Below are 15,325 nucleotides of genomic sequence, written 5' to 3' on the forward strand. Positions count from 1 at the left end.
GACATATAGGTGAGGTTGTGCTGAAAAAACTGATACTAACATGGCATGGTGAAGATTTTTTAACAGATTTTAACGGACATAATAGCCGAAGATTTCAGAGGGTTAAACCAAAACAATAAGCTGATAGACACCAAAATACTCCATAGAGCTGAGGGAAACTGCAGAAATACTTATTCATTTTATGTTGGTTCCTTACTACAGACTTACATACAGTCATATGGTTAATTGTTAGTAATGGAAATAATTCAGACACAAGCTCTTCACTAAAAACTTTCAGTCAGTTTAATTCAAGTATTGAACATTAAGGCAGTGTTTGTACTGTATATTGGTGTTGAATGTCAACACTGTGAAAAATGAAAGTCAAATAGACTTCCCCTAAACATTATGTTATCACTATCATGTTTCAAGCTAAATTAATACATGGAAAAAAAGTTTGATGACAAAATAAGTATATGAAAATACAAAATGAGAATCTAAATTTACAAACAATGTCTCCATTTAATTACAACGGCAGTTCATCAACACCATGATGGAATAGCAACAGTAAAAATAGATCATTTTTGAAGTACATACATAAGTTACACAATGTTATTTTTGTTATATAGTTGTGCATGTGGCAGCAACAGGATGAAAAAAAAGTAAAAACTTGGTTTTAATTATGGGACAACTTAGTCACAAGTCACAAAACATTTGATTAGACAAGAGGCAGCGAAACATTGTGTTAAAATATGTGGCATCACCTGCTGCCTTCAGTTTAATTATACAGTTCAGAAGCACCTTTATTTTTACGAGAACAGATCTAGAACAGATACAGCTTTCCTTGTTGGGTGACCAGGGAAAAGGGCAAGAGTACAAGTATGTTATAATGAGACCTGGTTTCAGTCCTTGTGAGTCATATAAAGCATTACCGTGATTAACAAGTGCTTTTTTTTGTAGTCAGGACGAGTTTAACAGGCCTTGTAGAAATGATTCTGAGGTCCAATGTAATAGTCATCTCAGGAAATACCGCTGACAGGAGTTTAATCTCCATGTCTGAACTCTGGACACCTGGATTGGAGCCATTAGGGACTTTGGCCAAAGGCTTGGAGTCATATAAAAAATTTAAAACAGCTTTAATTGCAATAAGCATTGCGTTTGATAGAGTAACAGAATTCTCATTCACTGCTTGTAGTTGTACCTACGAAAATAAGTGCACTCAAATTTGTAGATAATCCACGTAATTGTGAGCCTGGAGTCAGTTTATTATAATCCATATTGAGGTTTGTTATTAGTCGGTAACCTAATTATGACAGCAGCAAAGAAGGAAGTGAAGCAACATAGTATAAAGGTGTAGAAAGTCCGTAAAAGGTGGATCAAACACAGGACTTTGACCCTGTTTGTGTCCCTTTTGGAACAGTCAACGTTGTTGTTTTAAATTAACTTGTGATGTAATTCTTGACATAAATGCATCATGTTTAACATCACCTGCGTAACTGTGTTGAGGAGTTAGGTACAAAAGTACTTATTTTACCCCAAACCCTTATCTTTTCCCGATCCTAACCTTAACCAAGTAGTTTTGGTGCCTAAAGCTAACCAAGTACTTAAAAAGAGAGTGGCCTGAGAGGGGTCTTGGAAGGCACTGTGTGCATTGGACCCTGGTTGTTGTAGGATTTATCCTTTCGCAATAGGAAATATGACACCCTTTTTCTCAGTTTTCTTCCCTCATGGGGAACCAGAAATGGCACCTTTCTATGCATATGGCCTAGTTTTATGAAATTACCCTCTTTCCAGCAATGGAATTGCTTTTTTAGTCTTGGAAAGAATCCTCACTGGGCAGACCAATATGCAAAGCATCTAATAGTACTTGATAGGATACTCCTCCTAATTGGATCCTCTTGGTATCTCCATGTTTTCTCAGACAAAGCTTCCTAAAAAAATGAAAAATTCCTTTTACCTCCAGCTGTTCTACACTGCAGAGTCTTCTGACCTGCTTTCTGCCACTGTAGATGTACTATTTGCATGAAGAACTGCAGCATGAACTGTATAATACAGCAGGCTGCTCATGTCTTTGTCGTTCTTCCCAAAGAATTGTGCTTTCTGCAGGGTATCGATCACTGAAGTGTTACAATTGGCAAAGAGCACGCTCACCCCAATCTCTTTGTATTCCTTGACCAGCCCTTTAAATGTGGCCATGCCTGTTGAGTCTATGAATGGGATGGCGGAGCAGTCTAAAACTATTGTGTGGAAATCCAGTTCTCTTTGTACAAGTCCAATAACGACCTCTCCATTTTTATCCCCATTCATTGGCTTTGAGGAGAACTCTTTGGCTTTCTTCTCTGCCTTTTTCCTCTTAGTCAGCTCCAAGAATGGTTCAACACCAACGGCCTTGTATAAGGATCTGAGAAATGAGTCCTTGTTAGCGTAGTACAGAGGAGACTGGAAGCGGAAGATCTGAACCCGAGGTGGTGGCACAAGGTTCTTGTACTCGTCCATGTCCTCGTAAAGATCGGTGTCATTGGCCCGGCCCAGGAGAGAGACCTGAGGTCAGACATCAGACATTACTAAAGACCAATATTTTTCTTTTCACATGTTGGAATCATTGTTTTAGTAGCTCTAAAAAAAATTATCAGCATCAAGTCTGTTACTCACCTTTGGGTTCTGAGTCTTAAAGATGACGCAAGACATGGAAAAAACTATTCCGACCAGAAGGCCCACCTCAACACTAATCAGGGCTGTTGCTGACATGGCGACCAGCCAAACAATGGCATCGCTCCGGCTGGCACGCCACTTAGCTGGGACATCCTTGAACTTCCTCAGGGCCCCCCGAAGGCTTACAATGATGATACAGGCAAGAACACACTTCTGGAGGGAGTAAAAGAAAGGCGCAAAGAAGAGGAGGACCAGAAGGACGACGACGGCGCTGATCAGACTGGAGATCTGGTGGAGGAGCCCAAAACAGAGATAGAGGAAGAAACAAGGAGATCTTATAGTTGTCATCTTCCACAGAGTTAACAGATACAGGATGGTATGTTTTACTCCTCTGAATTGCCGGGGTTCTTCAGATGGCCACAGGACTTCTTCCTCACACAAGAAAAGCAAGAAATTGCCATTAACTCTACGAATACCAAACCATTTTCAAACAAATAAAGTTCACCTGTGTCTGGCAGCCCGTTGAGTCCTTCACCATGGTTTTTGCCAAAGCTGCACTGGTTGTGAAACAGTGGAAGAAGGAGGGAATGATGTTACAGAAGCCGATGGCCAGCATCTCCTGGTTGGGACGAACCGTGTAGCCATTTTTCTTGGCAAACATCTCGGACAGCGACACCGTGAAGGCAAAACTACAAGACAAAATGAAAGATTGTTTTCCAACTGAGGCTGTGAATTAACCATTATGGTGTCCAACTTGAATCTTATTTTTGAAGACTCAATTGTTGTCTAGAAAGGATATATTTTTAACCTGTTTAAAGATGTATTTAAATGTTAATTGACGACTGGTCACCATCATTCAAATAAGCTTCTTTCCTTTCATTCAGAATGTTAACGATAGGGGAAATGTCCATAGTTTGTTGTGTGTATGTTGGAGAGAAGTTGTAATGAGATAATGAGGTCATGAACTTGTCAGGGGATAATCTTGCTACTAAATTACATCTGAAACAACCCAGATAAGAGATATGGGTCAATGCTAAGCAAACATGTTGTTAAAGGTGTTGTACATTACCTAATGACAGCCAGAGGAATGGTATCCAGTGCCAACTGTGGCATCAGACTGAAGCTGGGCACCTGGGGGGGAATGAACCCAGTTGGGATGTGACCGGAAACACTGGAGTCATAATTGCTTTTGAGCTGCCCAAAATGGCTGGCCAGCGTAGCTCCTGCCACAACCACCAGCTCAGTCGGCAGAGGGATCTTTAGACGATCCTTGTAACGCTCCTGAATCTCTTTACCTGCAACTATAATTGGAAGAAAACATTGCGATATTCTATGTACAGCATGAATTAAAGGTTTGAGGCAGTTACTAAGAATCCAATTGGAATCATGAAAGATCGAGGTCTTTACCTAATATGGAGATACAAATGGCACTAGTGATGACGTCACACAGGTTGGTCTTATGAATGTTGGCAAAGATGTTGAACCAGGTGACCACAACAGTGCCGTAGCCCTGGTGACGGGGGATCTTTAGACCCAACAGGTATTTAGCCTGCACGGTGAGGATGGTGAAAGAGGCCCCTGTGGCAAAACCATCGAGCATGGGAGCCGAGAGGTATACAGACACAAAGCCGAGCCGAAACACAGCCATCATGACCTGGTGAGACGATGGAGAGGTAGAGCAGGACAGGAAGGGTTAGAATAAAAGATGAAAGGGATAAAAACGGGTGTCCCTTAATATCTCAATATTTACATGATGGATTGGTAAAAACAGTCACTAAACTTCTTCTCTCCTGCCATAATGAGGTTGACATTTTTGGTTTGGAGTTACATTTCTTAAGAACTATTGGCTATAGAATACCTACAGTTGGGTCATACTAGTGTGTCATTACATGGTGTCTTGAACTTTGATCTTGTTGCATGGAGGGTTGTGGGTCAGTATAGCCAGAAAAGCTTGTTAGCTTGCCGGCTGCAAAATGCAACAGGAGGCAGAAGAACATCCTGGTGTTTTTGGCATGCCACATTTGACATACGAGGAATTCAGCCATAATAAATGGTTCAGTAGTATGGGTATTGTAAGGGACAATCAGCTTTTACCATTATAGCTCATGTAACTCTGGGAACATTACCATGACATCACCATTGTCCTGATGATGTGAAGCTTTAGTATTTCAACCTGTAGCTATTGCTAGACACTAACAAAATAAGGGCTTAAAAAATCTATTCCATATGTTCTAATAATGGTCAAAAATTGCCCCTGCATCCTTTACCTGATAGATGCCAGCCAGGAATGTCAGGGCCGCAGCAATGCTGATGGCGTAACACTCCTTCCCACACTGCTGACCCATGAGCTCCACACTGTGAAGACTACCAGCTGTGAGGTTACTGCCCAGTGTGGCATTAAACACATCAGGGCTAGGGTCCTCATTGAGGTCAAAACCTGCCATAAACATGTGCTTATCCACCACCTGCGGGTAAGTAAAAATCTTGATTAATCAATTAAATAAAACCAGAGAAATAATAAAAATGACATTATGGTCATTGCCACTTGTGATCCATTACCTGTCCAACCATGAGGCTCATGAGGCTAAAGATCCCCACAGAGACATGTCTGGATGTCCCCATGAGGAAGTAGATGATGTTGGCGTAAAATGAGGTGTATAAACCATAGATGGGCTCCACTCCTGCCAGCAGGCAGTAGGCGATGGCCTGGGGTACCAAGATGATACCAACAATGAGTCCGGACATCACATCGCCCCAGATGTATTCTCGGAGCTTGTATTTAGGCAGCCAGCGCACTACTGGAAAGAACCCGGTCAGGGTGGATCGGACTCTGGGCACAGAGCAGTTGACTCCCTGTTTCAGCTTGGATTTGAGGACTGAAACTGTGGGCTCTCGCTGGCGCACCCGACGCTCCAGGAGAGGTGGTGTGACCTTGGTGACCTCCTCCATGGTTTTAGAGAGGAAGAGGAGGCAGCAAGGTGAGAGGCAGAAGGCGGGGAGATGGGTAATAGGATCAGCTCTGCTCCTGGGAGATTGGGAGATACACAGAGAAATGAAAACAGTGAATGTTAGTGGAGGTAACTTCAGTCCATTGTTAAAATTCTGTATCTTTCTGTTAGGTCACTTTGGGATGTAGCATGCTGCGTTAAAGTTAAATATTTTGATTCTGAGGGATTTATTTTGTAGTAATGGTGATATTTGTAGCCAAATGGTAACCTCCAGGTATGAAAAAGTGAAGCCAATACCTTAAAATAACTGCATTCTTTCTAATGGCCAGAAGGGGGCGACACCACTGGTTGCAAAAAGAAGTCAGATTGTATAGAAGTCTACAAGTGTATTACCTCAGAAAACATATTCCCAATGAGTTTATGACCTCAATTCTAGTTTGTCTTACAACTTTCCAGACTCTGTTAATATCAGACTAATGGGCTTTTGGTCCAATGAGACATTTTTGGGAGTATTGTTGATCAGCTATTCTTTGGCTTATCAGCCCTTTGAATTCATAATCCACTGAACATTTTCACAGTGTTTTACTGTGGATGATTTTCTTATTTCCACAACAACCAAGTGTATAAATCAAACAGTTTACACAAGACAACTGTTCTATTTAACTAAACTCACTAGTTATGCAACAGAACAGTCTGCACTGTATTTGTGTTTCTGAGCTCCTTTTCTCAGGACACAGGTTAGTCAGTGACTAAGATGTGCTATTGTGAGCCAGGAAAAAGTGCACTGTAGACATTCATTCATTCATTCAATCATTCATTCATTATCCTTAACAGCTAATCCTTATTTGGGTCACATGGGGGCTGGAGTGAGAGCCGGGGTACACCCTGGACAGGCCACTAGACTATCACAGAGCAGACACATAGAGACAGGATCGAACCTATGGCCCCACTGAAGTCATATACACTGTAAATATATAATTCTGGTTATCTTTATTCTTATGGCTTGGGGTTGAGTGAGGACAGGGCATACTTTTATAATAAAAGTTTTGTAATTAAAGTATGCCAGGCTGGTGGACAAGCTGAGGAAAGATCTTGTCAGCAAGAAAACCATGAAATTAATGTTGATGCTGCTTAAGGAAACTAGAAACCTCTAGAAACGTAAAAATAATGCTAACTTGTGACATTTTCTGAATAACGAGATGGTCTAAATTCTGCTTTATTGTGTTCCGACTGAAAATGATACCATGAAACTGGTCGTTGGATTCAAAACCCATTTACTGACGCTGCCTATTTAGCTTACACTTCATCATGATGGAAGCTAGTGATTGAGAGGTTATAGAAGGCCCTCCTCACAAGGTTAGCAGCAGCTGCGTCCCAGCGGAGATTGCCATGTCACAGAAATCATAAAACACTCTAAATGATGTGTTATCAGCCTCTTCCATCACAACACTGGTATGTGCAATGATGTAGACTTCCTGAGACAGTGCTGGCAACTCTCACAGACTGATATAATGGGGGATAAGAATAGAGGAACATTGGTTTACGTAACTAGCATCAGATTTGTTGCTTTGCAGTTGTTTTAATCTGATTTATGTTTCATCTTGCTTTTACTTCTGTCTTGTCTAATTCATTGTTTATTTTTCTACTCACTGTTTCTTGGAAGTTTTGCCAATAATTCTCACTTTGAATGGTCTCTAACAAACCAAGGACGTCTGTGGTTGTATGGGTCTAAGAAAAAACGACCTGACTTTTTCAACAGATAAAAGACACGGGATAAAAAATGAGCCTGTGCAGCTTTGAGGTCCAAAAAATAAAGTAGAAGAAACTGATCCAAAATAGACCAAGAACACAAGAGCTACTTTGCATTTGTTTGCACTCCCACTAGCAGATAAAAAAAAAGCAACTTAAACAAGGATTTCTTTTAAGTACAACAACACAGTCACCTGATTAACTGCTGAACATGACAGGAGTCACACTGAGGACCTTTTGGTTCCAAATAATAAAATGTAGTTCAACATCAATCTGAAACAGTGCTGTTAACATTTGACTCATACCGTAAAGCGTTTCTAATCAATGTTCTCCGCCTTTAATCATGTGATATAAAAGCACCCCACCAGTGTTTAGAAATGTTCTGAAAGCTTCCTTCCTTCACCTTTCATGTATAGATGAAATCTTTTCTATCCAGGATTGTAACGAGTCTGCATAGCTCAAACAGTTCCCTGTAACAGAAACCACACGACTCCTCATCTTTTGGCTTTTTTCCATTTACATCCAGTCATTTAACGTCTTCAGTATCAACCTTTTTCAATCTACTGCAGTCAACAACAATGGAAATATAATAAATTATTTTTTGTTAAAGGCATATGCAGAAAATATTAAGGTATGATTATGTTGGCAGAAACTATAAATAAATTCTAATTTAATGACAAATATCACAACTTCTTCACAAGTGTCAGCTAGACTAGAAGGGCACTTGGAGAGCGCAGTGAAAAAATATTGTAAAAAAACCCAAACCAATAAACAAGCCAAATCTCTCAACAGAGGCCGAGATTATTGTCCTATTAAGCTTTCAACTGTAAAACACAACAATAGGAGTACTTCAACCAACTACCAAGGCATGCCCTGTGTTTGTACCTTTAAAAAACTCCTGAAGACCCAGTTCTTCAGTGAGCATCTTCTCTCCAAGCACCGCACGACAATTCTACCCCTTAACGAATTGTCACTAGCACTTATTGCTGCACTAATGGCTCTTATTGCACTATACCTTGATTGTTCCCCTTTCCCCCCCTGTAAGTCGCTTTGGATAAAAGCGTCTGCTAAATGACTAAATGTAAATGTGATGTTAATGTTTCAATTTGAGCATATATGAGACATGCATTCTCCCAGGTGGATACTGCACATGAGTACAGCACAAGTGCCCTATCATGTTACTGATGGTAAAACTTAATTTGTGTATCCACCCCCTGATTTGGCTTCACTTCAAGATATAACAGGTCCTTGGCCCATGCTACACCCGTCTACCAAGTTTCATGAAAATCAGGCCAGTAGTTTTTCTGTAAACAGTCAAACCGCACAGAAATCATAACCTCCTCGGTGGAGGTAAAGGCACGACATGACATAACCATGAAAGCTGGTAGTTGCACCACTCGACAACCAGAAAAAACTCAGATAAAATGTACACAAAAATCAACATGATCCCAAAACTTTCAAAATAGGTAAATCTTCATGTTTCTTAACTGAACTTACAAAGCCACTAGCCATGGGGCAGTTTTCGATACATTTGCCATTGGGGGAAATCAAACAGGAAACAGTGATTAAAATGCCTTTCGCAAGTGCTTTACCCAAATAAACTAGATTAAGGCCCTACTATGACTCAAGTAGAATTACAAAATTTGTTACTTTGAAGGGTAGATTAAAAAAAACAACCAACACCTCGCCAATTTAGAAGTGCTTACCAAAATGCAAAAAAATCTTTTCTTTATAAAAAAAAAATAATCAGAAAACCAGGTCAAACTGAAATGGAAAATTCTCCTGATTGGAACATCAGAACTGTAGGTTACACTGTATCAGTAGCCAACAGTAGTTAATACAAAACTCAGACAATTACTGATTATGGATACACTCAAACTAGTCATAAAAACAACTGCAGGTTTAATATTGCATAAACTGCATTTGCACTACGTGATATAGACGTGATATTTTCACAACTGAGTTCACAACAGTAACTTCTTCTACTCTCTGATGCTTTCCAGTTTTAATAAAAACAACTTTGAATGCATCAGTGGTCATTTCTTGGACACACAGTTCCTGTCAGTAATGTGTAATAACATACTCACCTGCAGAGTCACTGCCACAGGGACAAACTGGACCACAGGTCTGTGATGTGTCGTATTTAAATCTGCTCTGTGTTGACTACCTTAACTTCTTCTCATCCTGTCTGTCTGTCTTCCACTCTTTCTGTTTCTCTCTCTCTGTCTGTCTGTCTGTCTGTCTCTGATGTCAGACACCAGTAGATGAGTGTGATCTCTGCTGGATAAATAGTGAGATAAGAGCAGCCCTTTGCTCACCCTCACCATATTCCCTATTGGCTTGGTCGCGCCAGGAGTGGGTGGGGCTTGTCAACATTTGCACCAACCAAAAAGCATTTGTGTGTTTGTGTGTGTGTGTGTGTGTGTGTGTTTGTGTGTTTTGAGAAGACAACTCTGGGCAAGAGGTTAAAACGAGTCAATTTCTTACTCTATCACAGTTTGCAAAGTGAAAATGAATGCAAACTCATATGTCAGCATGTCATACTGTTTAAATACATCTTGTAAACAGGGTTGAAGACAGCAAACAAGATAAACTGTGCCTGAGGTGCAACAAGCAAAGAAATGCCTCCGTTTTCTGTGTGAACTGCCCCAGAAACAACCAATATAGAAGAAATATAAATATAAATACAAGATTAGATAATGGTGTGTTGAAATGTGGAACTAAGAATGTTTTGTACTGGCCAGATTGAATCAAAACCAACACTTTGTAATGTAATGATCCTAATCTACATTTAATGTGTATATAAAAACTTACAATACAAAAACTAGCAATTACTATTATTATTAAAAACAAAGGAGGAAGTTAGGTGAGGAGAAGTTAGACTTCAAATGGGACTTCTAAATAGGGGCTAAAACATTATCATGATATCTTACGGTATTTTTGCGATAATGATATTCTTGATGATATTACAAAATACTCAAAAATATATAGAAAATATGATTTTTTAGTCTGTATAAATAAAAATAAATAAAAAATAATATTCTCAACTTTTTAGTATTAGGAAAATAATAAAAAATAACCATCTAGGGGTCTGAGGGAAAAACTCCACCAGGAGAAAATTTTGTACATTTTTAAGTACAATCCATCAATCTCGTCCACTTTGAGAGCTAAATGTGAACAAACACTTCACATAACATTTTTCACAGTCAACAGGGCTTTCCACTAGGACATGGAGCAGCCAGACTGTGTGGAAAAATAGCTGCTAGGAGGGTCTGGGGGCATGTCCCCCTGGAGATTTTTTTCATAAAAGCTCATATTTGGTGGCCTCTCACAGATTCAATGCCACTATTCCATCATATACACTGATCTAGATTATTGCATATTTTAATGAAATATTGCAAAGGAGAATAAAGGTTCTTATATGTTTTATTTAAGGCATCTTATTTTGTCTTCTTGTAAATTCTGTGGTGGATTTAACACATTGTGCTCTTATTTTGAAAGCTGCATTGTTTAGCGACAGGAAGTAGCTTTTTGTGATTAACACAACTTTAACTGTTAGCTAATGTTAGCTCGTGGCTAATGAACGGCATAATGCAACAGTGTGTTTGGACCGTTTGGACCTCTGACAGGCCTAACAGGTTGATAGTATTTAGTTTGGTGCACGCACACAGACACACACGGAGAGATGATGTGGGGACGGGACTGATACAGACTGGTAGGTACAGCACCTTGGGATATTCAGTGCGTGTGCATAAGAGTGTGAATGCGTGCGCATGTCTACAATATAATATAGTATAGTAATTGGGAACGATAAGATATGGCACACCCCAACTTCTAAATATGACATGGGAAGTCGTGTACGCAAGATTCAAGGTACACAGTTACATTGTGCTCGGCAACGGCAATACATGTAGAAGCCAGTGAGACTAACAATTTAGCAAGCTAGCGAAGGTGTGATGCAGAAAATGCTTATGTGTAATGGGTGAAGCCAAATCGAAAAAATTCAAAGGAAAACTCATTACAACAAAAATAACAATATAAAAGCACTTTTAAGAAATTCGATGTTTAAGTTTATGCAACGTCTGGATGAGTCCACCAACAGTATCATGGTGGTACTTTCAAATCCCTTTGTGAGCTTCTCCAGGTACACATCCAGACTGAGAGTACATTGGCTGAAATGTCTGTGTGTATTTTAATTCTTATATTTTATTTTATTTTTTTTGTTTATTTGCACCTCCCGTTAGAGGTGTTCCGGGCACGTCCAACTGGTAGGAGGAAGACCCAAAACCCAGAAGGTGGAGGGATTCTATCTCTGGCCTGGCCTGGGAACGCCTCAGGGTCCCCCAGGACTGGACTGGACGTTGTGGCTGGGGAGAGGGGCGCCTGGAATGGCCTTCTTAGCCTGCTGCCCCCGCGACCCGGCCCCGGATAAGCGGACGGGAATGGATGGAGAATGGATGGATTGTTTATTTGCTTATCTTGTTTTGTTTGTTTTTAACTGTCCTGTCTTATGTGGCTTTTGGACATGAGTCTGGTAAATAAACTGAATTGAATTGAATATTCATTTACCATTTACTGAAAAACATCCAAGGCCACCATCACAATTCGTAAACTCAGAAATTATAAATATTTTCCACTTCCCAGATCGTATATACAACAACAGAGTGCCATTCATATGAGCCCATCTAAAAAATATGGTAAACAGGACCCAATTTAATGACACCAGTAGTATAAAGAGCAGCAAAGTCCGTGTAGGGAGGAAGTAGGGGTTAGTGCAAAGTCTGAAGCTGGTGGATATCAACATTTGCTTTAGGCCTTGTTGGGGGCATATTGGTTTAAATGTATTCATTACATGTACAAATGGATCTTTATCACCAAATCTTCAAGCTGAAACAATCTTATCAGTTTTCAGCAGTGGAGCTTCCCTAAACTGGTGACTGAGAGTGCCGCTGTCAGCGCAGCAGTGATTACTTCTTGGTTTAAAAGTTACTGGAACACTGTGAATGGGGACTATGCATTTATTATCTACAGGATAAATTCTGGCAAGACAAAAAAACAAGAAATAACTGGGAAAAAACAACAACTTAAATTTAGACTGATTCTGTGTCTCAAAATGCATTCACACTGACAATTGTAGTGTGGGACGTTGGAAACTTCTGACTCTCGATGGTCCCTATCTTGGCTTCCTCGGCTACCAAACAGCATTCTCTTACTCAGCTCCCTGGGAATACAACAATCTACAGAAAAAGCTTAAACTAGAAAGTCTGATATCAATCAATGAATTTAAAGCTACCATCAAGACTGTGGTGATAGAGACATGTGCTTGTTTTTCTTAATAAGGCTCATTATGTTTTAATATTCTGTTATGTTGCACTTGTTTTATTGTAAATGTTATTACTTTTGTTGAGTTTTGGCTGCTATTTTGGCCAGGTCTCTCTTGAAAAAGAGATTCTGAATCTCAATGGGACTTCCTGGTTAAATAAAGGTTAAATAAAATAAAAAAATTAAAACTTGTGAATCTGGCAGCCGAGGAAGCTGCAATAGTTTCGGTCACTCTGGTGAACACTGCACTATACAAAAATATTTGTATTCTGTTTTAGAACAACAGCCTCATGAGAGAGATGGATATGTTGTCGGTCAAAATCATGGACATGTTAGTTGCAAATCTCTGTTTGGTTGAAGAAAAAGATGAAAAAGAAGCGGTCAAATGCAGCAGTATTTATTTCTTGTAATTGCACAACCTTCATGTTTGATTAAAGACAATACTAACCTATTGAAATTCACACCCTACACAAGATAGTAGTGGACAGTTCTGTTCTACATGGGGGTGTACTAATGGAAGTATCTGAATTATAACACAGTATGAGTTTCTGATTTTCTTTATAATCAGGGCTAAAATTCACTGTGAGACAAAGTGGGTCTGTGTGTGCGTGTGCAAGAGTGTGGGTGTGTCTCAGTGTGCATTATGCTGGACTGAATAGCATCATTGTCAGAGTAAAGACATGGACATTTACTTCATTTTCCTCTAATACAGTCAGTCACAGTTAACATTGGAGTCACATCAAGGCACAGGGGGCTGCCTTTTCATGTGTTTTGTGAATGATTATCACAAATGACATTATCCATGCAGAGTAAGTATGAAATCCCTCAGACAAAAAGCTGACCAAACCAAACAATCCATAACATATTAGGAGTTTCCGCCTGCCTGTCACCTTTGTTGACCCAAAAACATGATCATCAACCTGAGAGGATTACTGCACTGTCCCTTTAAATCCACCGGCAGCATCATCTGTCTGCACGTCTGCTCCACCGTCTACGAGCTTCATCTCTGATCCAGCATGATTTTTGAACACTGTTTGGTTTTCGGGTCAAATGAGGGAGCACTCACCCAGAGAAGAGCAGAGGAGCAAACAGGAGGCAGCATCAGCCATACCTCCCTCACTGGTGCCTCTGCATCCACCATCAGTCTGTGTTTTTTCTGCCGTCCACTCTGCTGCTCACTGACTGATCCTGCCTTCTTCCTGCTTCCTTCTGCAAAGCATGATGGGAGCAGCAGCCCCCCCGTCTCGTTCCTGTCTGCGGATTGGAGCCGAGCAGTGGGGGAGGGGAGAGAGGAGAGGAGACGGAGGGAGGGAGGGACTGTCTGACTGGCATAGGATGATGGTTACCATGGTGATTAAGCTCCTGCTGATGTGTGTATGTGTGTATTCAGACCACTGCTGCCTTAATTGATGATGCCTTTAAAGTAATTCTGAAAAATTACAACTCTTATTACTCATTTATGTAACAGCATAAACCCAGTGGAGCCAAACTTCACTGTCTCGCATTCATTTAAAGTCTTAAAGGAACACTCCACCGTTTTTTCATATTAAAACATGTTATTCGGTCAAGTAAGACGAGTTGATACAGACCTCTTGCGTCTCAATGCGTGCACTCAATCGCCCTGGCGTGCGGCGCCACTTGGCTAGCACTTAGCTTAGCCCAGTTCATTCATTAGGATCCAAACAGATGGACAGTTAGAAGCGACCAAACTCCTCCACGTTTTCCGGGCTATAAAGCGCTAAAGCGGATAAAAAGGAGAACTATAATGTATGGCGGAATAGCACTTGGGAGCACTTCGACTCGGCGCAGTAATATCATCACTCCTGAGGGGAGAAGATTTTTCAGGAGTAGTAGAATAGTTCTCCTTTTTATCCGCTTCGAAAAGCGCCACGTTTTATTTTGTGTCGCCATACTTGGTCGTTTAACTACTCGTGTAGCTGTATTTAAATAGGGAAAACGTGGAGGAGTTTGGTTGCTTCTAACTGTCCATCTGTTTGGATCCTAATGAATGAACTGGGCTAAGCTAAGTGCTAGCCAAGTGGCGCCGCGTGCCAGGGCGATTGAGTGCACGCATTGAGACGCAAGAGGTCTGTATCAACTCGTCTTACTTGACCGAATAACATGTTTTAATATGAAAAAACGGTGGAGTGTTCCTTTAAGTGTGAAGGTGTGTCTGTTTTTTTCAAGCATTTTTCAGACAAGATTTTGTGAAAAGTTCACCGATGACCCAAAGGTAGACTCATTAAATTGTCATGCCAATAGAAAATCGAGTGCAACATGTCATTCTGCAAAAATCGCTCCCACCAGAGGAGAAAATAACTGGCACCAGGGCTGAAATGCTAATAAATCCCTCTAGCGAGCTGAAAAATTAGATTTAAACATATCATATCATTACTCAAGCTACAGAAATAACGTTAGGCTTCTAATATTTACAAAAATGTTTGCTTGCACACATAACTTTAGGCATACTGTGTGTCAGGATCCTGTAGTTTTTCCATTTTTCCTGCTGATGCCTCATGTTTTTTGCCTGTATCCGTTTTGAGCAGTAACAAAAAACTGTTTGTCATAGAGCCTTGCAGTCTGCTTTTTTTTAGCTGGTAACAGAAGTTCTATAGCTCCCTCTGTCAATTGGTCAGGCTTGTTTTAAGTCAATCCTTCATATACCATCTTTCTGCCAG

At 40.4% G+C, this 15,325-nt stretch overlaps 1 protein-coding gene across 1 annotated transcript; it reads right to left on the reverse strand.

Moving 5' to 3' along the window:
* Window positions 1–259: 259 nt before the first annotated feature.
* slc26a1 (solute carrier family 26 member 1) lies at window positions 260–13,879 on the reverse strand. Its single transcript, XM_059358440.1, has 8 exons — window positions 13,714–13,879; window positions 5,188–5,653; window positions 4,896–5,093; window positions 4,036–4,282; window positions 3,698–3,929; window positions 3,134–3,317; window positions 2,629–2,916; window positions 260–2,517 (listed from the first exon to the last, which is right to left on the reverse strand). The coding sequence occupies exons 2-8, from the start codon at window positions 5,575–5,577 to the stop codon at window positions 1,945–1,947; spliced, it is 2,112 nt and encodes a 703-aa protein (XP_059214423.1). The 5' UTR covers window positions 5,578–5,653; window positions 13,714–13,879; the 3' UTR covers window positions 260–1,944.
* Between the last annotated feature and the right edge of the window lie 1,446 nt (window positions 13,880–15,325).

Source organism: Centropristis striata, chromosome 19 (genome assembly GCF_030273125.1).
Source record: "Centropristis striata isolate RG_2023a ecotype Rhode Island chromosome 19, C.striata_1.0, whole genome shotgun sequence".
In the NCBI taxonomy this organism is placed as follows: domain Eukaryota; kingdom Metazoa; phylum Chordata; class Actinopteri; order Perciformes; family Serranidae; genus Centropristis; species Centropristis striata.